We start from the raw sequence: 27,969 nt of genomic DNA, 5'->3' as shown, positions 1-27,969 counted from the left end.
GGACAAGGGGCAATGCTAAACACATTAATTTCTCTGCTTCAGACTCTTGTTTAGAAGCATCTTCCAGTTCAGCCTTAAGTCTCCTCTCATCAGAAGTTTTCTGTTTAAGAAAATGTATTTCAGCTTGGTTTCAGACCACATATATTTTCATTTGAGTTGAATGTAAGGGTCAAGAGCTTGAAGAAATATTCAAATTGATGAATTTGTCCTACAACTCTGGACTGAATGATGAAAATCCTCATCAAGCTAAAGAGATTTTAAGCATAAGAGTTGCTGGATCAAAGAGGAACCAATAAGTACAAAATATAATTTCTACTTAATGGGTTGATATCCACAGAATAGTATATAAAGGATCCTGATTTCAAACTAAAGAGCTAGTCTCTCATTTCCAAAGGAGTTCAGCTTTGGTATCATATAGACAGTTATATCCCATCTGTGGGAAGTTTCCTAGCTAGCTCTATGTGTGGGTTTAGTTTCTTCATCCAATTTGGTCTCATTTCATTGATTTCCCATTTCCAATAAAATCACTATTATACCTTCCTTGTACACACTCTGAAAAGCCTGTTGCTTGTCTCATTCCTCTAGATTGGTCCTAAAGACCTCTAAGACCCTTTCTGGTCCAAAATTAGTAAGAATATTCGATTGAAGGCAGCTGTGACCCACTTATTAGCAGATGCCATAGCCCCAGGGCACAGTGGCTGAGACAGAACACAGTGGAGAAATGTCCTCCCTAGCAATGGCAAGGGAAGGCAAATGTCCTTGGAAGACATGTTCCATCTAAGTAGAATTGCTCTAAAAGTTCATTTCACTATTTAGGAGGCATGGGTCAGGCAAGAAAGGGAGAGAGAATCTTCAGGATGAGCACACTATACAAGCAGATTACTGTACTGATTTCATCATTATGACCTGTCTTTACCAATCAAATCCTGCAGCTTGATGCTAGTTATATTCTACCTCAATTAAAGAAACTTGGATCATAAAAATAGGATTATAAGTCCTGAGGTCCTTAGGTGGGTAAAACAAATCCTTAAGGGAAGGGGAAAAAAAATCTAAGTTCAGAGATGAACATTATCCTGAGGTCACAAGCCTCTTCCTCTCAAAAATACCATTTGCTTTCAAGTGGCACCATCTCTATACAATACTTTCTAAAAACAAAACAAAACAAACAAAAAAACCATTCAGATGTTTTATCTGTTATGAATATCCTGTGGAAGGCACTTTACCTAGGTATTTTTATGCAAGGAAGAGAGGACCAGGTTGGCAAAAAGAAATGGCTCATCATACAAAGAGATGACATGAGGCTTTTCATGAAGAAAAATCAGTAAAGATATAAAAGGATCCCAGTCTTTACATTCTACCATATTCATGACTTCTCTAGCTAAAAAGAAACTTCCATGTCTCTTTTGCACTCCCATCACCAAATTCAGATGTCTCATTGCTTACTACTTAAAGAATGACCCTCTAGAAGATAAACCTAGAGAAAGTACAAACAAGTTGGCTGCAGGCAATACCTGGGCAAAGGCTATAATACAGCTCAGTTATGGAAGGCTGAACTCTATAGCTTGAGTCCTGTTTCCCCAAACCTCAGGACTGCCCTGCCTAATTCCAGAGCTCTTAGGATCGTGGCAAGTTGGGGGTGACCTTGTCACTTTCTCAGAGAGAGCCAATAAATGTGCCCCACTCATTGCCTCCACTTTACAATCAGATTTCCAACCAAGCTAAGCTCCGCTATGCCATCTGCGCTCCCAGCTCTTCTTGACTAGTACCCGCAGGGCTGCCTGTGATCTAGCAGCATCTGTTCACCTGTAAGTGTTGGATACCACATCTTTTTCCAATGGTGATGAGCCTGAAAGTACCTACTGAGTCCCCACTCACCCCTCCAGGTTCTTATAGGTTCTTTTGATATTCCCAGTAAGGAGGCAATGATCCTAGGCAGGGGATGGGACTGGTGGAATGGGAAACTGGAGATAGGAGAAAAGAGAATGAAATCACTTAGCACTGTCCTGGACCACAGCAAAATGACATCTGTCTGTGGAGGTATTCAGGGTAGTCTGACAACTAGAGGAAGCTTTTATGATTCTACAGCATCAACGACACATGCAGGCTTCTTGCTACACATAAAAGGGAGGAAATGCTAACATCTGCCTTTGTTTATTCCACAAAATCAAAGGTAGTTACTTCCCAAGTTTAGAGACAAGTCTGTCCAATTAGAAAGGATGCATTTAAATCACAAGGAAGAGAAGATAGGTAGCAGGAACACAAGAAGTTCAGACTTCAAATCTTGATCTCACTGATAAGTCACATTGGCAGTAATTATGGGGCCTGGTGATTCCAGCTGTGGCTGGCATTCTAAGATGCCCTTTAAAGTGGAAGCATTCAAATGACTCATGAACCTCTTTGGCAATCGCAGCATCCTAGCCTTGTGGCTACCCTAAGCAAAGATAATAGGGAGAAACTGACTCATATCAGTTCTACTTGGAAGCACAGATGTAAAAGACCAGCATATCACACATTGCCTCCAGAATCCCATAGCACTCATAGTACCTCCGTTTTTAAAGCCCAAAAGTCAAGTTTAAGAGCAAAGAGAGAAATTTTAGTTTTATAGAGATGAGATGGCTTATGTAGGACTGGAAAAAAATAATGATAAAACCCCTAGAAGCTGTAGCCTTTCAAATGAGCTACTTTTAGTTAACAGCAATCAAGAACCTGCATAAGCAGGTGTCTATCTAGAAAGGACTTTAATATTCCTAAATATGCTTATTCTGGGTGTGAGTCTTAAAGGTAGTTCCAGAAAACAGTAGATACCATTTATAGAAGACCTTTTGGACATTACATAACAAAATGTGATTTTTTTTTGGAGTCTTTATCCCCCACAGAACATTTGTCCTAGAATTGCAATGTTAGTAATGGTTATTACTAGACCCTGAAAAGCTTCTTAGATGGACATCACAGATGTTTTGCAAAAAGCCAGTGCCAAAGAAGGCTAACTAACTAACTAATGATAGCAGAAATTGTTTTAGGTCAGGCTTTATACTTTCAACATCTTTGAAAATTTCTTTCAAAGTTAGAAAGCAACTTCTGAAAATGCACAAAAATCCAGCAACTGTGTTCATTCATATTGATGTTGGCCAGAAAAAAAAAAAAAGGGAAAAACCATATCAAAATTTAAAGCCTCTAAGAGGAGAATGTAGGCAGTTGGGAAAACAAACACCCAGTATCTTTTGCTTTCTCCCACCACCAAACTTCTTCATTAAAAAAAAAAAAAAAAAAAAAAAAAAAAAAAAAAAGTTTCTTTGCAGGCACTAATATCAATTATCCTCCTGAGTTATAGGTGTAATATCTAGAAGATATACACAATAATTAATGAGTGTCTGCTTTCCTGAAGAGTTTCTTTTGTCTCAAAGAATTAGTTATTGAGATTCAGGGATGACGTCCATCATGTGGAAGGTGAATAAGTGAAAGAGCAATTTAATAAGGCAACAGTATCACATCTAAATAATTGACTAGACAAGTGACATTAGTGAATATTCCTGGGGTTCAGAATCTTCCTTACATATGAATGGGTACAAAAATGAGTAATATGGGGGTGAAGGGAGAAGGGACAATTAAGTAATCTCCCTCTCAATTATGAGAAAAAAGAAAAAAAAACATTTAAGATGCTCTTATTATTTCTTTGTCCTCAATATATTCTAATTTCATGGATGTACTCCTAGATCTCTCTTACCAACTCTTCCACATATCTACACCAGTTAAGAGCTCCAGATGGTTTTGCAATAGGCCCTTACAGTTACTAATGCCTTTGCTAATTTTATCAATCAAGACGACGTTTTGTGAAATGCACTGCAGGATGTGTTTGGGATAATAGCATAACAGGACCTCAGCTGTGCTGCTAACGTGGTAACTCTCCCTGCTGCTCTGTTGGGGTTATTCTGCCCACTCATAATATCAGGAAGCAGGGGGGAAAACATAAAAGGGAATATCAATTAATATCTTGGTAACCAATTCTCACCAGACCCAAAATGAATAAGTCAGAGCAACAATTCAACCAAAAAACAAATCCTAGCCCCAATTTGATGATGGAGGAAAGGAAAACCAGGTCATATTACTGTTCCAGAAATGCAGATTGCAAAAAGAGGTCCGCCAGCAGCTTATCAACATAATTCTGCCTTTAAAGATGGGGTAGGGAACTGGAAAAGTAAAAGAGGCTCAGTTATACTTGGGGCTTTCATATCTAAATTTAAATAGCAGAGCTTTCTTGATCCAGTGATATCTCTTTTAATTCAGGGGTTTTTGGACCAATTCCTCTGAAGTCTCAACTTTCTTTCCCTACCTTCTAGACCAAATAAGTAGCCATATATCAAGTCAGCATGGCACCAAGTATATCTAAATCTGTGTCACAGGCAAAGAGTACCAAGAAACAGAAAAATATATTAATAGATGAGATGCTGCAAAAATTAAAGAGAAACATTTCTTAGTGTCATTCACAAAAGAAGCAGAGATAAATAACTGCCTCTGGTTTTGAATCTTATTAACAAAGCCCAGTTCATAAATGGTTCAGTCTTTTCCTCCCTACATCTTATGGTAAAAAGCAATCATGGAGTGGCTAAAGATTAATTGTATTTTTCAGAAAGGAAAAAGGAAGGATTGGGAGAGAGGCAAGCTGCTTAGAGAGCCTGTCTGATGATGTCCAGGAACAGGGTCAAGGATAAGATAGATCACTCCAACCTCAAAACCTGAATATATACTGGTGATCCCCTGGACATACACTATAGTGGGGTATGATGGAATTAAAACAAAAACTCCTAGAAAATGAAATCCTTCACTCTAAAGGTTCTTTCCTAAGTAAATAATTTCTCAAATACTATGAATGAAGTATATAGGTCCTGGAGTTAGGTAAGAGACTTTGTCAACAAGATGCTTTGAGGCAATCATTTATTCACCAGAATTATCAGTATCACCAATTGACACTGAGTGGTATAAGGTTGTGTGGACCATGTTATATGGGGAACTTTATCAGAAATTTAAGGCACTTCAAATTACCCAAGTAATCCCCAGGCAGCTCTTTCTGCCACAAGACCAAGTTGTCCAATGTAGAAGCATCTTAATCAGTCAGAGCACTTACCAGGTAGATTCGGTAGGCGTCAATTCGTCTGATAGGGCCCCAACACACATCTGTGTCATTGTACTTGGTGCTGGCTTCCATATCACAGGAGTGATTGCCAGTGGCACTGCTGGTAAAAAGAATATAATGGCAGTCTCCTCACTTCTCTGTTAATTTCATCACATGGTTTGGAGGGAATGGATCATGAATCTAACAGTTGGAGTTTCTTTACCTCATTAACTGGTAGTGCTATCCTTGAGGAAACAGGCTTCTTAATGCAAAGTGTATAACTATAACACCTTTCCCCAAGGACCCAGAAATCTGTTATCAGCTCAGTCAGGTTTATAATAAGGAAGAGGATGGAGACTATGTTCCCTTGAGACTGAGGGGAAAGAGGTAACCTGAACAGAGGAAAAACTGCAAAGGAACTGTAATATAGCTAGTAATGGAATTCCTCAGGATGAACTGCTTGGTGCTATGCTGCTATATTTCTATCCTGTTGATCCTAAGTTAATTCAGGGCTCATGGGCTAGCAGAGGGCACTATGTGGCTAAAAGAAGAATGGGCAGAAGGGAAGGAACTCACCATGTCACCTGCATAAGTGATAAGGGCACAGCTGCAGCATAGATAGCTAAGTCCCCATACAGGTAGATAATGATACAAAAATAAAACAAGTTGACTCCCACTGAAAATAACAAAAAAAAAAAGTTAATCAGCCAGTAAGTCTGAGAGAGACCTTTATATATAAAGTTTTAAAACAGCTCAATTTTTAGTTAGAGAATCTCAAAATCAGAAAGGACTTCAAAGTCATCTAGTCTAATTCTATACCTGAGCAGGAATCCCCTCTATTTATATCTTTTTTTGTTTTGTTTTTTCCAAATTTTATTTAATAGGAAACATATCTCTATAGTTTTCCCATTTACTTATTAAGGAAATTCTTCTTACATTTCAAATGTAATATTAGAAAAGAAGAAACCAAAGATAAGAACTAGCCTAAACAAAAAAAAAAAAATGCCTTCTTTGTTTCTTCTACACATTTCTCAAAAGTGAGACAGATATTGGTAATAGTAATCTATCCCAGATCCAGTAATCTCACTAGAAAGATGAGAACTGCTCAACTGGGGATAGCACCCAAATCAGAAAAGGCCTACTATTAGGGGTAGGGAAAGTTTACTTAGTTAAGTAACCTAGAATTAGTGAGGTCTTCAAGATTAGGATGGGCTTCTTTGAGAAGACAGTACAAAAGCTGATAAATCAGTGTCAACTACCAAAGTTAGCGTTGCAACTTCAGAAGTCACAAGGCTGGGGGAGAGCATGGGTTAGGGGTAGGGGTGTGAGGGATGTTTCTTTACTGTGGAATTCTGAAGCCAATTAAGATCCAATAATTAAACATTTATTCTTGCTCAATAAAACTGGTAGTAAAGGAGAAGGAATTTAACTCACTTATTTTTTAAAAAGGAAAAAATGCCTCATTCTCAAACTAATTAAATATAGTATAGTTCAGATCAATTAATGAAGGGGAAATGGGGGGGGGGAATATGAGAGGGAAAGAGAAAGCAAAAGCAAAGAAAAAAGAGGATAAGCAATATTAGAGAAAAAGTTTGGGAAGAGAGTAAACAATCGTACTTTTTATAAAGGACATTTGGTATGGCTAGGCTTAGAAACTACAGTGAGCAAGGTGGAGAGTCAGAGCCCTATTGATTTGTCATCCCAGCAGACAAATATTTTAATTGGGACCTAAAACAAATGTTCTTATTCTTAACTTTTTATATGTCGTTGACTTTATGGCAATTTGATGAAATCTATGCACTCCTCAGAATAAACATTAACTGAATAAACATTCCTCAGAATAAACATTAACATTAAAATATTAACTGACAAAAAAAGTTGTCCTCAGGTTAAAAACCCCTCTTCTGAGGGGTATATATATATATATATATATAGCACAGTACAATTAAAATGTTAAGGGCTGAAAGATATCGCTGAGATCTGATAGTTCATGTCCCTTTATTTTAAAAATGAGAATATTGAGATTCAGAGAAAAGCCAGGCAGTCAATTACAGTTAAGAGCTGGGGTAAGAATCCTGGTTTTCTATAGTTGGTGGAAAGACCACTTAATCAGGAGTTGGGAAACCTGAGTTTTGGGGTTGCCCACAACTGTGGGATCTTGAACAAGTCACTTGACTTGTAAAACAGAGATAAAGACTGCCTATCGCTCAATCAATAAATATTTATTAAGCACCAACTATGTGCCAGGAACTATGATAAATTACCTCACAGAATATTTGTAGGGAGAAAAATGTTCTGCAAAATAAATGATCAAGGGTTGCACAAATACTTAAGTTATATATTTAAGGGATGTCCTCAAAGGATAAACTTCAACCTGTTCTATGCAGAGTGATTCCTGAACATTTTCAATATCACTCTTTTCACCTTGTTGGCTGCTCTAAAGGGAAAAGAGAAATGAAGGAAAAAAGGGACAAAAAAGGACAGTTCCTTTAGACCAGCATCTTTAGGATTCCCAAGGGAAAGTCTAGGGCACACTAGCTCTAGAGTGACTATTTGAAGTCAACACCACACTCTATGATTGAGGAGGTGAATGAATAATGGCTAAGTACACATGACTCTTGAAAGGCATCAGAAGGGCAACAGTTCCTGCTTTCAGAATGCTGCCTCTCCAATATGACAGAAGCAGGCTAATTGTCTAAATCCACAAAGCTCCTATCGTGTCTCCTGGTCTCTCAGGCCTAAGGCAACATGTACATGTGCTCTCAGCTTGATATTATACTCAGATGCCCAATGATGCACTAGAACATCAGTTCCGTTTATAAAATGCTACCAAACATTCCTAATCAATAATTTCATTTACAGGATGCCAAAGGATCAATAACTTCCTATTAAAAAAGTCAAATGATGGATAAACCCAAATTTCTGATTATAAGAAATAGATCTGAACTTCCTAAAGCTTAATGTTCTTTAATGAAGGAGGCAGATCCTCTTAAGGGAGAATATAGGAGGACCAACTAGGAATCAGGAACCACAGTAAAAAGGAAGGAATGTTCTCCCCAGCTAATAGGCAGATAAATCTAATCTAATTTCTGGCTCAGTTTCTCTTGTCCTTTGTAACACTGCTTCCACAACTATGCCATGAGTTTGCTGTAGGACTTTGGAGACATCATTTAAACTCTCTTGATCTAAGGTGACACAGTAGATAGAGCACCAGCCCTGAAGTCAGGAAGACCTGAGTTCAAATCTGGTCTCAGATACTCCACACTTCCTAGATGTGTGACCCTGGGCAAGTCACTTAACCCCAATTGCCTCAGTCCCTCCCCCCCACAAAAGGGGAGGAGATGGGAAGTGGAAGATGACAGAAAGAACACTGGCTTCAGAGTCAGAGGTTATGGATTCAAATTCTCCAAAGACTGTTCCTATGAATAATCTAGTTTATTCCTATGCCATGGAAAATACTATTTCGGTATTTCCCTGGGCTGGAGTCAATAGGCATCCTCATGCTTACTCCAAGTTACTTTTCCAGCAGAGTGAGGGAAATTAATCCTAAATAAAAGACCTAAGTCTCTAATTACATTCCCTGTAGCAATCCTAGTTGCAATGACCAAAAGGTATGTGGGTTCCCAGCACCCTCTACTGGGCAAATATGTTTCTATCACAATAGGATGGATTGCATTTGAAATCACTCTGTCATTAAGTCAGTGGTTACAAAATTCCTTGGTAGAGTTAACAAACAAAAAGGAAGGTGGCAAAAGTCAGATTTTATGAAGAAGCATCTTCAATACCAGAGAGTTTCCTTACTTTTAGCTGAAGAATATCAACTTGGGGAAGCAGTGTAGTACAATGAATAGAATGCTGAGTTTGGAGGCAGAGAACCAATTTTGAACACCTAACTATGCCACCTGCTAATCATAAAATAAATGTGATGGATTAAATGTCTAAGGTCTCTGTCTGATCTAAATCCACCATCCTGTGACACATAAATCGATGATTAAAATGTAGTTTAGAGCTGGAATTTCTTTTCCCTGCTCTAAGCCTGTTTTGTACCCATGGAGAAGACAATCAAGTATCTGAGTCCAAGGCAGCACCATTCTCTCAGAAGTACTTCATCTTTATCTGTGAAGTGAGGATGGGTTAAAGCTACTTCCTTGACAAAACCTGAGGACTCAAAGAGGATCAAATAATTCCATAATTACTGGGGGTAAGTACATGGACAATTCAAATTAGCTACAAATCCCTTAGTTATTGAGAAGAGATAGAAGTTTTAGTTGAATACCTTTATTGAAGAACATAGAGGCCATTTGTCCCATCTCCACACGATCCACGATTTCAAAAATGTTAGGAGATCCATGTCTCTCTGCAGTTTGGGAGGGAAAGAAAGGTAGTTTCAGCACTTGTGCTTTTTTCTCCCCAAAGTCACACAAGGGATTAAGTAGCAGAACAGGGATCTGAATTTATAGCCTTTGGCTCCAAATCCACTTCTCTTTCTACTCCTTACTCTTTTTCCATTTCTTCATCTTACTTTATCCTCCTCGTGCCCCTTAAAAAAAGTTGTCCTTGATAGTCCTTTACCTGGCCCTCTTTTCCCCGCTTTACACTCCCATTCTTTTAGTGATTTCCTCTACCTGCTTCTCCCTTTGTCCTCTGGATTTCTAATTATCTGCTCTATAAAACTAATTCTCATATATTAATTTCTCAGAGCTCTCAACAAATATCTTCAACTATCTCTTTCTTATATCCATCTAGATACTTCACAAAATTAAAAAACAAAACTAGGAGACAATATTCCCAATTGCTCCAACTCCTAAAAACTTTTCAAGATCATCTACTCAAAGCAAAATATCTCACATGGAAGATGGGGGGTGGTGGTGTTTCTAATGGGGGGGGTTAAAGGAAGAAGAGGAAAGCTAAACCTTGGTTTAAATGACAAAGAGATATGAGCTGCTTCTATTTTCTAGATGGATTACGAGAATTTGCCAGAGAACATACAGAAAGATGACAAATCAGCATCTCCTCAAAAGCAGAAGGAAACTTCACTTATATCACATGATGGGAACTAGAACTCTAGTTACATTGAAGAAGGAAACAAAGGTCAGCCCAGGACCCAGAGACTTACGCACAGACAAGATGGGCTGCTTCTCTGACCGATCATAATTTTCCTGGATGAGAACATCATCATCAGAAGCTGTAGAAGAGTCGTCATCGTCTTCCTCCTAGGCATAAGGGACAGGGAGGAAATGGGAGAAAGATCCAGGGAGGGAAAAAGCTATTGCTAAGGGCTTACCTATCATCCTAGAGAATGCTTATGGACAGGGAAGGAAGTACAGAGGATCATGTTACTTAGACATGGAGTATCTCAATTCTCTATACTGAAGTGAAAAACAGGGATTAAGTACACAGATTCCAAGATAGCAAGGGCAGGTACAGCTGACATATGTATAGCCCTTTCTAGATGTTATCTCACTGATCCTTTTACTAACATAGTGAGATATAACATTAAGCAGATAAGGAAACTTCATCTTAAAAAGCCTAAGCTTCTTGCCTGTGGCCACATAACTAACAGGTACCAGAGGTAAAGTATGAACCCAGACCTTTCTGACCCCAAGCCCAGCACTACCCATTAGGACACACTGCCTCCAATCACTTTCAGCTCTAAATCTATGTTCCTGAGCCCACAAGGAGATGATGAGGCATAGGCAGAGTCGGAACCCAGTGGCTACTTTAGAAAAATCACTCTCTTTTCACACACTTAGCTCTAGAAGCAGCAGCGGACTCAGAATCCTTCATGCTTTACACGGGAGAAAAGGGATAACTGGCTCCCAAGTGCTAGGATGACTGCCCCAAAGACAATATATACCTTACGGTTTTCCATCCTCTTCCAGCGGAGCTGAGCATTGGCTGCTGCCATGGCTTCCATTACAAAGGTGGTGGTCATGTAGCTAAAAGGGAAGTCTAAGGGTTAAAGGCCAATGATCAGCAGAAAGAGCAGTAGTACAGCAGGTAAATAACTTTTAAGTGGTGTTTAAGATCAATCAGCCTGAAGTTCTGCCTTTTTCAGGAGCACCTTTCTTAAATGTCTTTCTGTAGAATACAATTTTCAACATAATTTTTCCTGAGGACATGATGTACAACTGTTTAAATGTCAATGTTTACATTGGACTAAAAAAGAGACAAACTGAGACAGGATGATTAGAAACCAAGCAGGGAAAGAGAGCTACAATTGGAACAGCTCAGTTATCCACAGAAGCAAAGGGTGCCTGGAAGGCAAACCTTCATGGTGGTTGAGCAATAAAAATTTCTTCAGCTTCTGGAAAGGACAGAAAGCAGCTCTCATTTTTCTTTTTTAGAATAAGGACAGGTAATCAATTCTTGGTTATGCACATTAAAAGAGAAAAAATGTCACAGATAAATGAATAGATTTTGCTGTGTTCTTGAATTCACTATCTTAAATTTTTTTTGGAAGCAGTTATCTTCGTAGTATTTATCATTAATATTAAAATTAGCAAATATTCCTATCACACATTAACAGAAAGAGGAGTCTCAGGAGTATGCTGAGAAACCAGTCTGTGATGAAAATGAGAGAGAGAGAAGATATTGGAGGAAATTTTTTTTGATGGGGATTATAGTGGAGAAGGGAAGCAGCACATTCTCAAAGGGACTAGAAATCAGGGACTATGAAAATTACCACAGCAATCAGATCCAGAGCTGGAAGGAACCTCAGAGATCATCTAATCCAACCCTTTTGTTTTAGATGAGGAAACTGAGGCTTGGTGAAGTTAAATGATTTGTCCAAGTTCATACGAGTACTAAGTATCACAGTAGGATCTGAACTCACATCTTCCTAACTCCAACTACATCATCAAGATTATTTCCAGAATTCATTAATGTTGAGGGCATAGGAAAAGACTAAGAGAGGTTCCTTCCTTTCCAGAAATTTCTGTGGTATGAATCTATATACTTGCAAAGAAATACGCTTTTGCCTTCAAACAATCTTTAGTTGAACTCTCCTTTTTATACAGTAGTATTAAATCCTGCTGTCTATTTGGGCACCTCACTGATTCAGCAGCTTTCACTGGATGCTGACATGAAAGTGAATAGACTGATAACTCAGCTAAGTTGGTCTGGGATCAGACAGAAGAATGGGAGAAGACCTCCTCAATTGCCCAAGTGTTCAACAGACACCACCACCATCTCTTTTAGGACAATCAGCTCAGAAGCAGCTAGAAATTAGAAATCTATTCTAATCTACCATACTTCATTTCATGGAATAGTTTCTTAAAATAAAAAAAGGAAAAATTATCTCCTTGTTGAAAGCAATTACTTTGCAGTAATCATTTTAAGGGATTAAATCCCCACACCCCTTTAAAATAAAAAATAAAATAAAATCAATCTCATTTAAAACAAAATTATTGCACACTGCCCCATATACACAACTCATAGATTCAAACATGAGATATAGAAGATGCATAAAATACAAGTCTTTATTCTGGAGGTCACTCTCTCCCCTTCCCCCGATCTCAATAGCCATTTTCCATTCAGATGGCAAGTTTCATTAAAAGCTTTATGAAGTGTACAGGAGAACTTATATCACTGGGACTCCAAGTACTCATTGGGTTCCGGAGGCCTCTCAAGATGTAAAAAGGGAACAAAGCAAAACTCCTCTGTGATAGAAATCAAAGAGTTTCTTCTTTGTCTGAAATCTTTAGCCTGTACTTAAGACTCTTCATAATCTAGGCTGCATTATTTCCTCTCTCTTACCATCAGCATCCTAAACTCTAGCCAAAGTAAATAACACCTGTTCCCCAAATTCTATCTTGTTGTCACATCTTCATGCTTTCACATAGGTCAACTATGAGATTGAAAACAGTTTCCCTTCACTTCTCCCTTCAAAGCTCATATCAGCTGTTACCTCCTTTCTGTAACCTTCCCAGACAGAAGTGATCCCTATCTCTTAAACTACTTATACTACTCTGACCATTTTTTATATTCTTATTCACATTCTACCTTCTAGCTATTTGTGTACAAATTTCCTCCTTCCCTAAGTTCACTACATTATAAGTTCTTTGAAGACATTGTAAGCCTTTGTCATGTTAAATATCTCCATTGCCCAGTTCATACTGGTGTTTAATAAATGTCCGATCTGAATTACTGAAATATGAAGTATTTTGTGTCATCTCTTAAGCTTTGTTTATATCTCCAAATATCAAACTCTAATTTCATGTCTCATCTATAAAACTCCAAAGAGTTCCCTTGGCCATTCTTTTAAATTCTTAAAAAAACAGGAAAAGTAAAGAACACCTCTATCTTACAACAGCTTCTGTTCTAACGTCTACTTTCCAGGATGATGTGATCCCTAACCTAATAAGATCCCTTTCTTGACCTCTCTGCAGCCTTTCACACTATCAATTACCCTCTTCTCTCAGGTACTTTCTTTATTCTCTCCAGGGTTTTGTATTCTCTCCTAGTTCTTCTCCTGTCTCTGATAGCTTTTTCTCGGTCTCCTCTGATGGATCAAAAAGTTAGATTTAGCAAAGGACAACTCTGGGCCCAGAATTAAGAAGACTTGAGTTCAGATCCAGCCTCACCCATGTTGGCTGTGACCTGGGCAGGCTGCTTAACCTCTTGCCTACCTTAGTTTCAGAGTTATCATGAGGCTCTAATGAAATAACATTTGAAGAATACCTAGAAGGACCTGGCACAAAGTAGGCCCCTCATAAATGCTTGTTTCCTTCCCCTCCATCCTTCTGCTGACTACAAATGCTCTCCCCAAAGCTGTACTATTTTCCTTGGTGAGCTCATCAGCTTCCATGGATTCCACTATCATTTCTTTGCAGATGATTCTCAGATTTCAGATCCAGCCCTAACTTCTCTGCTGTCCTTTTAATCTCATATTTCCAACTGCCCATTGAACATCTTAAATTCAATATGTCCAAAATTAAACTCATCTTTTCTCCCAAATTCTTCCTCTCTTAAACTCATCTCCAACAATGCAGGACACTAATATCCCCTAACTATCCAGGCCCCAAACCTAGATGTGTCATCCTCAGCTCCTCACTGTCTTCCCCCATATCCAACCTGTTGCTAAATCCTATCCCTTTCTAGTATATAGCCCCTTCTTTCATTTGACACTGATACTACCATAGGGCAGGCCCTGATCATTTCACACCTACATTATTACAATAACCTTTTAGTTGGTCTCCCTGCTTCAATCTTCTCCACACTCAAATCCATCTTCCATTCAGCCACCAAAGTAAAGCATAGGCCTGCCCAGGTCATACCCCCTTCCTGCTCCCTGCCCCTGACCCAATAAACTCCAGTGGCTCCCTGTCACTCAAGGATCAAATATACAATTTTCTATTTGGCTCTGAAATCCTGTCATGATATGACCTTTTTCTACCTTTCCAGTCTTCCAGAATACCTGTCCTTCACAAGGCAAACCTTTTTATTTCTAAATGGTTTGAATTGTTTGGATTTTTAAAAAACTGTACTGAGGCAAAAATCTGCCTCCCTATAACTCTGCTGGCAGCAACTTCTTATCTGAAAAAGATAAGCAATAGCCCTTAAAATATTTGAAGACTATTACCATGTCACCTTTATAGCTTCTCTTTTTCAGATTAAACATTCCCACATACTTCACCAGATCCTAAGATATCGTGATTTTGAGGACTTTTATCACTTCTTCATCATCTGTCTATGGCCATGCAATAGTGTGTCAATATCTTTAATTAAAGGTGAAATTCTGGACTAATCCTCTAGATACATACTCTAGGTGAGGGGAGATGAAAGTGCAGAGCAAAATAATCAGCTCCTTCACTCTGGAAAATATACTTCAAGGCAATATAAAATGACATTAGTCCCTTTGACTATATCATCACACAAATTCTGAGCTTGTACTTTGAGAAAATATCTCTGCTACCAGGCCATCAAGAAGGGTCTCTCTCTGCTTACTCAAGCAATGAGACCCTCTAAAGTAATTCATTGTTATAGCAAGTCAGAAGTATTTCCTAGATCTCTCCCACCTGTCCCATCTCAATTCTAATTACCATTTATATTTTCAGGGGGATTCACAAGGAAAGTGAAGCCTGAGACAAAAGGCACCAGTCATCCTTAAGGAGAGTCAAACACTACCCTTGACTTTCCGTTCCTCTCCATCTCCCAAACATACAACCATAAGGTAAAAGCTAAAAAAGAGGAAATAAAGTTCTAATTTATCTTATGGTTAGTTCTACATTTTAGGCATTTACAACTCTTACACAATTTCCTCCTGCCCTGTCCCAACACTGTCAAATAGGCCATGGCTCTGATTGAAGGCTTTTTACATGTTCATCAATGTATTTTAAACACTAAAGTATTCATTGGCCAGCTTAATTTAGAAAATATTTCCCTGAGGATTAAGGGGTAGACTCTTTCTAGGCATGAATCATAGTAAGGTTAACTTTTGACTGTGTAATTTTCTGGAAATTACTGAAAGCAAATAATAAATCTCATGCTGACATCCCCATCTCTGCAAATGCTCCCAGGACTTTCTTCCATGGTGTCAGGTGGCATCTTCTCAACAGAGGAAAAATGACTTTACTGTTAGCCTAAAAGCAAAAAGTTAAAGGAATGACAGAACTGGTAGGAGAAAACTATGACGCTTAATGTTAATCTTATTTGTATCACTTGCTCTTTTTGAATATAACTAAAATCTTGTTCCATATACTTTAATTTGGACTTGGTTACATTAGAGGTTGCACCTTTCCCAAGGGGATTAACACGTAATTCAAGGGAATTTGTAGCTTTGAAGTTCTATGCAACCTTTGGGGTTAGAGTTCACACACACTCAGATACCAAAGACAGACATAACAGCTGCACCTTACCTCATAAAGCCTAGGAACAGGAGAAGGACTAGGCTGACAAGCCAACCAGCAGTAGCAAAAGCCTTGGGCATAGTGAGAGCACCGGTGCCCACAATCAGGTTGAACATGTACACCAATCCAACCTATAATCAATAGAAAAGTATCATTAAGGTCATGGTATTGATTCTCACCTGCAGTGGCTCTAAGGGTGAGCAAGAACAGAATAGGAGTTTAGATAGCAAAGTATGTGCAGAAGGAACAAGTTCTTAAATCAGAGTACTACAGGAAACTTGTAGTGTACTTAGTTATTTACTAAGTCCTGTCAATTGTTTTTTCCCCCCACATATTTCTCATAGCCATACTCTCCTCTTCATTAAAGCTATCACCCTGGTCTAAGTTGTCATCAGCTCATGCTTGGAATAATCTAACAGAGGATTTGTCTCCAGTTTCTTCCCTTCTTCCATCTACTCTACTACAAATGTTGCTCACTTTGCTTCCTTTCTCTCTTTTCTTGGAATACGAATAATGTAAAATTAACAGGTGAATGGATGCTCCTCAGCATCGCTGACTTGGCACTACATGATCAAATCTTGGCCTAGCAAGGCCGTTGCTGGTGTTCTGAAAATCAGATATTTCATTTTCTTTCATTTCTGGGATATTTTCTTTTTCAAACAACCGGCTTTCTGAGAAGACCCATTCTTTTTCCTGGAACCGCTACGGGCAATAAATTGAAATTGAGCCTCTTGCATATCATCAGTATTTGCAAACGTTCAAGGTCCTTGCTCACCGAACACTAAAAGGACTCATACAACTGCTGACCATTGCATTTTATGGTTAATAAATCACATGAAAAGAAATGTACACCAAAAACTAACACAACTATGCAGAGAAACTCCAGGTAGAGTTGGAAAACTGCATAGAACAAAGCATCCTAGAATGGTTTAAAATACAATACTGAGAAAGAAGACCCTGCTGCCTTCCAATAAAGCACATTTATTTTTGTATTAAAGTCGCACAGATTTACGTCTTTAATTTCCCACAGTAGGGGCCTAATCAATGTGTGTTGAGTTGAAGAATTGACTTATTCCTCTCCCTTTCCGCTGGATCTATTGTGCCAAACAACCACACTGCTGCTCCCCGGGGGCACCCTGAGGTTTTGAGGCAGATGTTCCCCACAGGCAGCTCATACTCACGTAGGGGGAATACAGCTCCCCGGTCTCTGTGATTCCACCAGCCATGTTCTAGACGGCAAAGGTCCTGCTGGAAGTTCAGTCTGGGGTGCTGCAGCTCTTTCTCTGAGTAGGCATGGACTGCTGCTGTCACCATCCAAAATAAAGAGAACTAAGCGATTTCTCACGGAGGAGCTCCGAACGCCCCCTTCCCTCCGCACCCGTGGGCACACAGAGAGTTATCCCGCGGGCAGGGGTGTCCTTAACCTCGGCCTCCCCGGGTCTGTGCAGACGGCCACGCTAGGCCAGCTCTCTCCTCTGGGCCGTGCTCCCGCTCCCGCAAATAGGGCTATTCCGGGGACGGATAGTATAAGTAAGGGTGTCAATATCAGCTACAATCAATGGACATTTAGTGACTACTCCGTGCAGGCCCGGCACCAAGTCCTGGGGGTACAAAGCGGCAATAGTCAGTTTCTGATCTCAGGGAGTTTAGCATCTAATAAGGAAATGTAAACAAGCACCAGGCCACTTCTCAGTTTTCCTGCCCTCTCACCCAGGTCCTGAAACACAGCACTGGGGGGTCCCTGAGTGGAAAAGCCATCCCCTCCCGGGGAGGGCGGGCGCCTGGGACCCCGGGCCCGCATGGCCGCTGCGGGTGCCCCCAGCTCTTGCTGACTGCACGCCCACCGGGCCGTGCTGCAAACCACAGGGACCCGATTCAGACCTTAGAGCCCCAGGCTCCCCCGGCCGTCCCCGACCCCGGCTCTGGGCAGCCTCCCCTCGCACCGAGCGCTCGCTTCAGGGCTGCAGCTCCCACATTCCCGGGGGGCCACGGCAGCCACCCCGCTCCGCCGCTCCTTAGGCCCGGGCCGGGAGGGAGGTGAGAGAAGTGGGCCGGGCACCTGCCAGCAGCTGTCTCGGCCCCACCTCACCCTCGCCTTCGCCGCCGCCTCCACAGGCGGCTCAACCCAGCAACCGAGTTCCTAACGACGCCTGCGCACAGCGAGACCACTACTTCCGTACACGTCATGTTCATGGAGGCGAGGAGGTGAGAGGGAAAAGCGAGGCAGAGGTCTTCGATTGGCTCCGGAAGTGGGAGGCGGGACCGAGGCGGAGACGGGACGGCGGAAGTGCCCTCTGTGCTGGTTTGCGCGTGCGCGGGGGCCGGCTCGGGCCCGGATCCCGGAACCGGCTCCGACAGGTGGGCCGAGGCTTTGCGGTGGGAAGTGGTGCCCGGGCATGGGGATGGGGGTGACTGGAGGGAGACTCGGATACAGCCCTACGAGCCGGGGGGAGGTCAGCTTGGAGAGTGGGCTTGGCTGCGGTGGGTCCTGCGGGACGGAGAGTCTGCGGTCCTGGGGATTCTCCGGAAGACCGAGTGGTTCTTTACATCCCTTAATTAGAGAGGCAGCTGGGCAAGGGAGCGCGGGCCCTACTCCTGCCCCTCCCTGCCGCCGAGGCGTCGGGCCTGACTCCGGCCTCAGAGTTCTCATCTGTAAAATGGGGGCTTGCTTCGTGGGCTTGTCACTGGGGGGGGGGGGGGTACTATGGATCAATATGTTATTGACATTTGGGTACAAAACATAAAGTGTTCCTGTATGGAAACAGCAGGTGTGGGACTTGGCCTACGACCTCACCGCAGCAAGGACTCCCTGGACTGATGCAGGGGTAACCTGGAGGCCGTTCACGAGGCTGGGCCGCACAGTCAGTATGGGGGGAGATGGGGGGAGGGGAGGGGAAGGCCCGAACCCAGGCCCGCTCTCCGCCGCTGCCACTCAGGCGGCTGTGGAAAGCCACACTAGTAAGCCGGCGCCAGTCCTAATGACAGTCTGCGGTGGGAGACATTAAGTACCGAGCCCAGCGCTGTGGGGGCAGAAAGACCAGAGACAGCCCTTGCCATTGAGGTGCTGACCGTCTCACGGGGAGGAAATGGACAAACACAGCGCGAGCTCTGTGCCAGATACACAGGGAATGATTGAGAGAGCCTGGAATTAAGAGGGCCAGGGATGGAGGAGTTGTGTTCCTTGCAGGAGGTTACAGGAAGAGGAATCCCGTGACCTCATCTCTCTGGAGTGGCCATGAAGGTGAATGAGAACACCGCGCTGCTGGGGCAGAGGGTGATCCTGGTGCCCTACACCGCGGAGCACGTGCCCAGGTAGTGCCCTTCGGTGGTTGTAGCCACGGTGACACAATGTATGGTTGCAAATGTTGTGGGTACAGGACTTCCAGGGACCCCGCAAGCGTGGAGTTCCTCATAGGCGAGGACTGTTTCTCTCTTTATTTCCATGTGTGTGTTTGAAGAACCCATCGAACACCTCAGAGCCACCCTGAGTTTCTGGAATGTGGGGAACTTGAAGGAAAATCCAGCTTTTCCTGAAAGGGGCGCTAGTCATTGAAATAATGTGATATTCAAAGGGACACTGGACCCAAGGAGGAAGTCACCTCACAGATGCACACGTGTGCTTTTCACTCTCTGGCCTTCAGAAGAGGTTTAGAGAACTCTGAGCATTACAATAACTTTCCCTCAGTCATCCCCAAAGCTTCCCAATGGGACGGGGAAGGCCCTGGGGAGAACAAGTTAGAAAACTTTATCTTGTCCTTCAGTAACCAGTTTAGCTAAATCCATAAAGGTTTTACGTAAGAAGTCAGGCTACCAGGTGATAAGCGGGCCGCAGGCATGAAGACGGAGACGTTTGTATCCAGCAGAATGTTTGCCCTCTGAGAAAGGGACCTTCTTGTTTTCTCTCTGTCCCACAACCCCCTGTGACCCCTGTGGGGTTTTCTCGGCAGAGACCAGGGAATGGGTCGCCATTTCTTTTTTGCTAATTTAACAGATGAAGAAACTGAGACAGACAGGGTTAAGTGACCTGCATCATGGACGACCAGGACCACACAGTTAGGAAGTGTCGGAGATTGAGTTCAGGAAGATGGGCCCAGTACTGTATTCATTGTGCTACCCGGCAGCCCTCAGCACCTGTTAAGGTGCTTAATAGTTGCTCATTTAATTGAATTTCAATCTAAGTGCTTAGAGTGAGTCTTCCACTGATAAAATAATGGATTTGTTAACCCTCTCCTCCCTGACTGTAAGGCAGTTTTTCTTTGGGTGTTAGTGATAAAACTTCCTAAAATTCTAACTTCAACTTGTCTGAGACCAATAATATAGCTTATTGCTATATGTTTTTTTAATTTTAAAAGCCTGTATGGTTCCTGGCTGGAGGATGTTCTCAAGGGAGCAGCAGTAGAAATAGTGGAAGCCCGCAATGCTTATATTCCTCAGCCGGGAGATAGCAGCCATGAACCAAGCCCTTGAAAAGACTTGGGCGTAGCTTGCCTTCATGGACACTTGCCCAGCTGACTTTGAAAAGGTCAGCTTGTGTGCTTTGCTTTCCCTCAGGAATTCCCGGAATGTGTGTGACCCCCAGGCTGATCCCCTTTGGTGCTTCCTGCTCAGGATCCTGGGAGTGGGCTGGCTGGTCCCTGTGCCTACTCCCCCAGGGCTGCCCGAGCTCAGTGGCCAGGCCCCTTGCTCCGCTTTTTTGTGGGCAGCTCCTGGCCATGGGTCTCTGAGCAGGGTAGTATTCCCGCCCCTGCCCCCACGTAGTTCCCAGGTACGTTCATCACAAGGCCCCCCTTGCCTGTTTTTCCTTCAGATATCATGAATGGATGAAGTCTGAGGAGCTGCAGCAGCTGACAGCCTCAGAGCCTCTGACTCTGGAGCAGGAGTATGCGATGCAGCGCAGCTGGCGAGAAGACGCTGACAGTGAGGCTTGGAGGGGAGGGTGTGTGGGGAGCCGCTCTTTGAGCCTACCCATGTGGCTGTTGGGAGAGGGGCCTTATGCCTGAGTTTCACGTCACCATTAAGCTTGAGGCTCATCTGAAGAATTCTTTTTGTCTTCCCCTGCCTCCCAGAGGTTGGAAGAACTTATCCTTGTGGGGAGGAAGTGGGAAGGTATTTTGGAGGCCTGGTTGTAATCAAAATCCCATCCATCTACCAGAATGTACCTTCATTGTACTGGATGCTGAGAAATGGCGGGCCCAGCCAGACTCCACTGAAGAGAACTGCATGGTGGGAGACGTGAACTTGTTCCTAACTGACTTGCAGGACCCAACTTTGGGGGAGATTGAGGTCATGATTGCCGGTACATTTCATCTTGCCTTGCTCCATTCCCCCCCTCAGTCCCCTTAGTCTTTGAAGCTGGGCCCGGCGAGCTGAGAGCCAGGTCCCTGGCTGCATCCATCGTGGTTATTGGAATATACTATAGTCTCTTGCTGGGAAACTCCCACTGGGGACAGTCTCAGTTCCACTGGGGGATCTTGACAAGTTCACCTCCCTTTTGGTCAGATGTTGCCTTTCTCTGCTTTGGAGCTGATAGGCTTTAGAATTGAAACCCCCTCATAGTCCAGCTGCCTTATTTCACAGATAAGGCAAATGAAGCCTAGAGAGATGACATCACTTGTCTAACTTCATCTTGGTAATCAGTGGTACAAACAGGCTTGAAACCCTTATTTTCTGTTGCCACCAAGAGCCAAGTGCTGGAGTTTTCTCCCTGCTCTGGTGGGTCAGTTCTTTGGAGATGGTTATTCTGAGGGCTTCCCCGGAGCTAGGTCAGGAGCTCGAGCTCCCCCTCCCCCTCCCCCTCCCCCAGGCACTTAGCCTTTAGTTTCTCCCCAAAGAATCACTCTCCCTCTCTCCTTTCCTCAGAACTTGGCTGTCGACACAGGGGGCTTGGCACAGAGGCAGTTCTGATGATGATGGCTTATGGTAAGGATGAAGGAGCCAGCCCGCACTTGGGCTGTGTATATGTGGAGAGTATATTTAGTCTGGAGTGGTGTTGCCTCTGGGGCTTAGGCTTGGACCTCATTTTTTCATTGCTGAGTCATGAGCTAGTTTCTGAGTGTCTATCTGACCACTGTCTCTCAACTATACAACCCTGATGAGGCTATGGGGAGCGAAGGCAGAACTGCGGAGGCGGGAAGTCCTTTTTTTCTTGTTTTGTCATCAGAATGTGTGTTCCTTTTTTTTTTGCCATCCTGGAAGGAATGACCACACTAGGTCTCAACAAATTTGAAGCTAAAATTGGACAAGGAAATAAGCCTAGCATTTGCATGTTTAAAAAGCTTCACTTTGAGCAGGTAAGAGTATTATTAGATAGGGAGAGGTTGGAATGTCAAGGGGCTTAGCCCAGTGGTTAGGGCTGGGACCCAGTTTTGTTTCCCTTGGTTCTCATAGGTGGCTACAAACAATATCTTTCAAGAAGTGACACTGAGGCTACTGGTGACTGAGCCAGAAAGAGAGTGGCTTCTGGAGCAGACCAGCCACGTGGAAGAGAAGCAGTACAGAGACAGAAGCTGGTGGAGCCATGAAGCTAATAGTTGCTGATTTTCCTGGAAACCCTATTGGCCAGCTTGGTCTTACAGGGAAGATTCTTAGATGGATGAGGCAATCTAGTCTATCCTCCCAGAATAGCCCGTGCTGTAAAGACAGGGCCCTTACAGTCCTAGTTTCCTTAGCAAGACCCTCCTCAAAAGCCCATCCGGGAAAAGGCTCCTCTCCCTGTTCAGGAGAGTCAAAAATCTATAGATCATTGACTGGATTGAACTTGGGTGCACATTTGCTGAAGTAAAGCTAAGGAAAGACCCGAGTACAGAGATCCCTGAAGGATATACCTGAAGATCTACAGCCTGCTTTTCTGAGGTCCAATGCCTGCTGGGCATGGATATTGTATATGAAGAATGCCAGTGTTGGTGCCACAGACAAGTTCAGTGCAGTCTGAAGAGTGCAGGATTGGGAGAGAAAGGAAGAACCCAGAGGCAAGTGACTTGGCTGAGAGCTTTGGATGGAGCTACGGCTCCCCTGTGCTCCCAGCCTCCCAGAATGGGTGTGGGCCTTGAAGTCAAGTTCTAATTAGTACTGACTCTGGAGTCCAGAACCTGAGCCCCATTGACATTTCCTTGCTGCTTCACATGGGCACCAGGTGGCGGTAGAGGGACAGTTTGGGACCTCCTGAGCCAAGCCAGAAAATCACTGGGTGCCAAAGATAGAAAGACCCTGGGTGCTCAGAGGTGGGGGACCACCCTTGAGAATGACTACAGCCTCTGTTCTGGCCATCATGAAAATACAGAGCTATTACCCAAGCCTTTCCCCAGATACAAGGTTCTCCGGAGTTTTACTCATCTGCAAAATGGGGATTTGGGCATTGTTCTTTAACATTAAAAAAGTTACCTTGATTGGGAAAAACCCCCAATCCACACCTGCCATATATTTCAGGCCATCTTTAAATTGTAATACAGTCCCCACCCTATTTCTGCCACTCCACCCCTTGGCCTAGCCAGAGAACCCCAAAGGCTCGTTTTTTTTTCTTCTTGGCTTGTGAAGCTGGGAGGGGCCCTAACCCTAAGGCAATCTTAACAAATTTGGGACCAAAAGATTGAAGAAAGTGGATTTGGCTTTTGTGCTCAACCCCCAGTTCCTGACCTGTTTATAGTTTAATATTTTTGCAAAGATACTAATCCACAGCCCCACTTTGATGCTGTTGGGAGAATCATTATCCTCTTCAAAGTTCTTGTTCATAGCTGCCTTTTCCTAGGGAAAGGCCCTTGGGGATGATTTGATTAACCCCTGTCATTTGAAGGTAGGGCTGTGGAGACCCAGAAGTTAATTTACTTCCTTAAAGTAGAATATAAAAACCCACCATTTGAATCCAACTTCTGACCCCAAATTTGGTGTTTTTTCCTGTAACATTCAGGAAAGGAGTTGGGGGCCCCAGTCAGAGGAACATCAAATCCTCTGCTCCTTTTCACTTACAATGGAGGGACATGTATGCCATTTAACCCTGGTAGATACTTTAGGCTCCTTCTATGTGTATTCCCAGCCTCTAGCAACTACTTACTCCAGATAAAAACTAGGGAGTTGGGGACCAGCCTCAGTATTCTATGTGATTTCTTGCCCATACCTCTTTCAAAGACAGACCATGACAACATCATCTTTGTCTAAATGTTACTGCCCCCAAGCTGCTGCTCCCGGCTTTTGCCAGATAAGATAACATCACTGGAGCTAGCTCAGGGTCTCACCAGTCCCAGGAATCTATGAACCACCAGCAAGCCAGGCAGAGATTAAAGCATTCTTACCTACCTCCCCCAGCCCAAGGCTTAATGCTGCCTAATAATCCAGGCATCCCTCAACCAAAGTCCTCTCATTCCAGATTTCTAATCACCCACGACTCAGCCCCCATTCCTCAGCCCCCATTCCTCATTGAGCCAGGCTGAAGTTTCAACTCTAGGGGCCCCAGAGGTAAATCTGAACTGAGTGACTGGTGGAGATGGGTGTGTGAGTAGGAGTTTTCGTACTTCAGTCTATGGCTTGGAAAGGGATAAGGAGGTGGAGGGTAGGGGTTTGAGGGAGGGAGAAGCTCCCTTAATGAGGTATTAAGCTTTTTTCTACCTGCCAAAGATTGCAAGTTCTATCAATGACTTTGGTATCCAGAGAACAAATCACTTGTTTCTCCACCATAGTTACTATGCTGAGGTACAGACAGCCACTATATGAAGCTTAGCTGTCCGGGAGGGGGGAGGAAGAAAGCGAACCTGATTTGCCCTTGTGTAGCGCAAAATTCTGTGAATAAGGACAAGTACTTCAAGAACTAGGTCTACAGTTTTTCCTCTACCATCTCAGGTTGAGAGGACAAAGAAAAGTGGACCTGCAAATAGCCCTTCTGACATAAGCTACCTGGAAGGGAGAGGCTGGGTATAAAATATGCAATAAGCATACAGGGATGAGTTAGAGGAACCAATGTAATCTCTTGCTAGGATTTTATTACCAATTAAATTATGAACTCCTTGAGCCAGGGACTTTCTTTGTATCCCAGGTTTTAGCAGTCACTTACTAAATGCTTATTGACTAATAGATTGATCTCAACTAGAAAGACTAGGTAGTGGGTTCAAAAACTCCTTATGTCTCTTGCCCTAAAGCCTAGGGCAATTAATTAAGTAGTCTAAGAGTTTGGACAGACAAGCTTAAGACAAAATAAGCAACTTCTTCGAACACAGAAACTGGGAAAAATCATGTTAATCATAGCACAAAAAAATCCTTCTAAACTTATGTATGACACTAAAACAAACATTTCCCACTCCCCCCCAAAAAAACCCTCCAAATACCCTGATTTACAGCTTTTAGGGAGAAGACCCTGTCCATCCCTGAGCTGTGGTTTCTGCCCATAGGGTGCATTCAGCCATTCTCAGGCTCAAGACAGTTTTATGTTGGATGGCATGAAAAAAATGAATTGGAAAAAAATCTATCCTATTAAATCATCTCATAGTCCTCCAGCTGGCAGGGAGTAGGGAATACGTAGTCAAGTAGACTCTTCTTAGGGCCCTAAGAAGAAGGGATTTAGGGAAAGATGTCTTTTCATTTGGATAGAATAGGAAAATATGCTCCCTGGGTTTTAGAAAGAACATGGTTTTCTAGGAAAATCAGATGCTGGTGCTGATTTGTACTTTGATTTGGAATGAGTGGAGAAGAGGAAAGGGAAGGAAGACCAAAAGGGCACAACTCAGCCCCCCCCCCCCACCCCAACTTTCTCCTCATTCTCCAGGATGGTTTGGTGGGAAGGGAAGGAGGAGTACGTTGGAAGAGATGCTCAGAGATTGCTGAAGAGTTCATTTTTCTTGCTCCAGTCCATCTGTGGTGCACGTTTGCTGCTCCGTTTCTGATGAGCCCGCTCTTTGGCCACTGCCAGGGAGATGTTGAAGTCCAAAATTGGGTCAGAGGAGGAAGAAGTAGAAGAGGGTGGAGTGGAGTCTTGTTTGTCTTGAGAATCCATCTATTGAGAACAAAGGAAAGGGGAGAAGTAAATAATAAATCACTGTCCACCAGATTGTATCCCTCTTCTCCCATTGCTCAGCCACTTCCTTCTATCTCTGAGACGTTTGGATGAGGAGAATCCATATCTCTTAGCTTAGTTTCCAAACAGTGACGCAGGCTGGTTTCCCAGATGTCCAAAGCTGAGAAGCAAGAGATCTGGCCTGTGTCACTAACTAGCCCTACGCTACCTCAATGCCTCTAAATCCCTTCGGCCTTTCCCACCTGGCCTCTAACAAGTTCCAGCTGTAAGTTGTCTCTGGGGAGGCCATTGATCTATCTCAGCCTCTTGACCCAGGCATACCTCATCACTAGTTTCACTAAGGGTAGATCTTGATGATGCTGGTTTGGGGCTCTCACACACTGCTTCAGTCCAGGTGCCACTGCTCTCCTGGCGTAAAAGAACAAAGAATATATGTGAGAGTGTGATCAGAGAGGCATCCGGCAGACAAAAAGATCAACCCAAAAGGAGGCACTGTAGCAAATGGCCAGTACCCTCCCCCCAGAACCCCTGGTACTTCAAGTCCACCAGCTATGAGAGAGGGGTTGTTTCCCAAAGGGGCAACTCAGTTTGAATTCCTGGGAAAGAGAACACAGCCTGCTGTAATATTTAGCCAGAATCGCAAGCTTACGAATCTATCTCTGACATTTAGTTACAGATTTTTGGGTTAAAGCCGGGGATTCTAGGGGACTTTTTGTGCCCAGCGAGAGAATCTTGTTCATGATGCTCCCTGAATCTCTGGGACCGCCCCCTGCCGGCCCTCTCTTGATCCTGGAAACATCCCCTAAGCCTGATTCCCTGGGGAACACGAAGAATAGCCTTATGGGTAATAAGGGGTGTGGAAAGTACCGTGAAGAAGGGTCCCCAGGAAACCAAGGGGAATTAGTTTAAAGAGAAAATGTCCTGTTCTATGTGTAGTCCTATCCTCAGGTTTGTGTCCTGAAAAGCACAGAATGGTTTTCTCTACCCCACTTTCCTACTAACTCTGCTTATTGGGTCCAGGGGAAACAGAATAAACCTTACAAAACACCCATCCTTCCTTCACGACCACCTCTCAGGGAAAAGGGCAACTTTCTCCAGCATAGATCTCTTGGCCCGAAGCTTCAATTTGGCACCCTGCCCCTCTCATGGCTCTCTTAGGGCCCCGACTGGCAGACAGCCCCTGAAGTCTCCCAACCCCCTGTTCCCCATTTTCCTCCACTGGGGGAGGGGGAGGGGAAAGGGGCTAGGGGGAAGAGAGCTTTGTTTTCTCAACCCAGACTTGGAAGTAGCAGAGGCTGGGCATTGGCTGGACACTGAAGCTCTGTTCTTCAGGGGAAGAATAGTCTCCTCTGTATGGTAGGGAGTGGGGGCTGTCACCCAGTGACTAGCAGGGAGGGAGGATGGGCCTTGGAGGGATCTGCAGCCATGTCTTTCCTTCTTTCCAAATAAACTTAGCCCCGAGTTAGGGTCTGCATGAGTAGAACTAAGTGTCAGAGCTCAGGACATGGGATTTTCAGCAGATTGAGTTGTATATCATCTCAGAGTTTCAGAGATGAAAAGCTTCAGGTGCCTTCCCAACCTTCCTGATTTGATTGCTCTCTCTCTGTTGATCTGTCTCTTCTCTCCACCCCCCCCCCAGCTTTGTGTCTTCGTGTCCTGTTTTTATCTCTGTTCCTGTTCTTATTGTCCTCTCTCTCTCTCTCACACACACACACACTCACTCACTCCTAGACCATTAAGGAAGTGGTTGTTAAAGGCTGGAGAAGCAATTTCGGGTAAGCAAGGAAACACTCTTTACCTTCTCTACCTCTCCGTTGGCAACAGGCTCTGGCAAGGGACCTGTAAGAATAAAGGGGAGAGAAAGCACTGTCTGTGAATGATTCCAAAAGTGGTGGCGATTATCATTACTGACCTTAACTTTGCAAGAATATTTCAGGGTGTGGACAGGGAAGGACTGGAAGTTGCCCTCATTCTTTGGGACTCACCAAGAGAATGGAACTAAAAATTTAGGA

General features: G+C 43.3%; 3 protein-coding genes across 21 annotated transcripts in view; 1 reads left to right on the top strand and 2 right to left on the bottom strand.

The window, feature by feature from the left end:
• TMEM104 (transmembrane protein 104) overlaps nucleotides 1–18,129 on the bottom strand; it is a 72,524-nt gene extending 54,395 nt beyond the window's left edge. The window contains exons 1-9 of one of the 8 annotated variants that reach the window (XM_074260699.1): nucleotides 17,904–18,128; nucleotides 17,385–17,561; nucleotides 17,142–17,264; nucleotides 15,970–16,091; nucleotides 10,968–11,049; nucleotides 10,227–10,323; nucleotides 9,387–9,467; nucleotides 5,687–5,786; nucleotides 5,123–5,228 (exon numbers count right to left, since the gene is read on the bottom strand). In XM_074260699.1, the coding sequence (XP_074116800.1) occupies nucleotides 5,123–5,228; nucleotides 5,687–5,786; nucleotides 9,387–9,467; nucleotides 10,227–10,323; nucleotides 10,968–11,049; nucleotides 15,970–16,091; nucleotides 17,142–17,186 (633 nt within the window). In that variant the 5' untranslated portion in view covers nucleotides 17,187–17,264; nucleotides 17,385–17,561; nucleotides 17,904–18,128. Of the gene's footprint in view, nucleotides 1–5,122; nucleotides 5,232–5,686; nucleotides 5,787–9,386; nucleotides 9,468–10,226; nucleotides 10,324–10,967; nucleotides 11,050–15,969; nucleotides 16,092–17,141; nucleotides 17,265–17,384; nucleotides 17,562–17,841 lie in introns of all 8 variants that reach the window. The other 7 variants (XM_074260693.1, XM_074260695.1, XR_012481144.1 and 4 more) reach the window with 7 other exon arrangements.
• Nucleotides 18,130–18,191: 62 nt separating this feature from the next.
• Nucleotides 18,192–27,969, top strand: part of NAT9 (N-acetyltransferase 9) — a 10,741-nt gene continuing 963 nt past the window's right edge. The window contains exons 1-9 of one of the 11 annotated variants that reach the window (XM_074260712.1): nucleotides 18,237–18,318; nucleotides 18,729–18,821; nucleotides 19,148–19,272; nucleotides 20,313–20,482; nucleotides 20,768–20,877; nucleotides 21,113–21,256; nucleotides 21,820–21,879; nucleotides 22,156–22,250; nucleotides 22,348–23,375. In XM_074260712.1, the coding sequence (XP_074116813.1) occupies nucleotides 20,781–20,877; nucleotides 21,113–21,256; nucleotides 21,820–21,879; nucleotides 22,156–22,250; nucleotides 22,348–22,497 (546 nt within the window). In that variant the 5' untranslated portion in view covers nucleotides 18,237–18,318; nucleotides 18,729–18,821; nucleotides 19,148–19,272; nucleotides 20,313–20,482; nucleotides 20,768–20,780 and the 3' untranslated portion in view covers nucleotides 22,498–23,375. Of the gene's footprint in view, nucleotides 18,319–18,725; nucleotides 18,822–19,147; nucleotides 19,276–20,312; nucleotides 20,483–20,767; nucleotides 20,878–21,112; nucleotides 21,257–21,819; nucleotides 21,880–22,155; nucleotides 22,251–22,347; nucleotides 23,376–27,969 lie in introns of those variants that run through there. The other 10 variants (XM_074260706.1, XM_074260711.1, XM_074260708.1 and 7 more) reach the window with 10 other exon arrangements.
• Nucleotides 24,910–27,969, bottom strand: part of NHERF1 (NHERF family PDZ scaffold protein 1) — a 21,524-nt gene continuing 18,464 nt past the window's right edge. The window contains exons 4-6 of one of the 2 annotated variants that reach the window (XM_074260700.1): nucleotides 27,756–27,796; nucleotides 26,279–26,365; nucleotides 24,910–25,936 (exon numbers count right to left, since the gene is read on the bottom strand). In XM_074260700.1, coding sequence (XP_074116801.1) covers nucleotides 25,754–25,936; nucleotides 26,279–26,365; nucleotides 27,756–27,796 — 311 coding nt within the window. In that variant the 3' untranslated portion in view covers nucleotides 24,910–25,753. The remainder of the gene's footprint in view (nucleotides 25,937–26,278; nucleotides 26,366–27,755; nucleotides 27,797–27,969) is intronic. The other variant, XM_074260702.1, reaches the window with a different exon arrangement.

This window comes from Sminthopsis crassicaudata, chromosome 4 (assembly GCF_048593235.1).
Source record: "Sminthopsis crassicaudata isolate SCR6 chromosome 4, ASM4859323v1, whole genome shotgun sequence".
Taxonomy (NCBI): Eukaryota; Metazoa; Chordata; class Mammalia; order Dasyuromorphia; family Dasyuridae; genus Sminthopsis; species Sminthopsis crassicaudata.
This window is presented reverse-complemented; position numbering and strand designations above follow the sequence as displayed.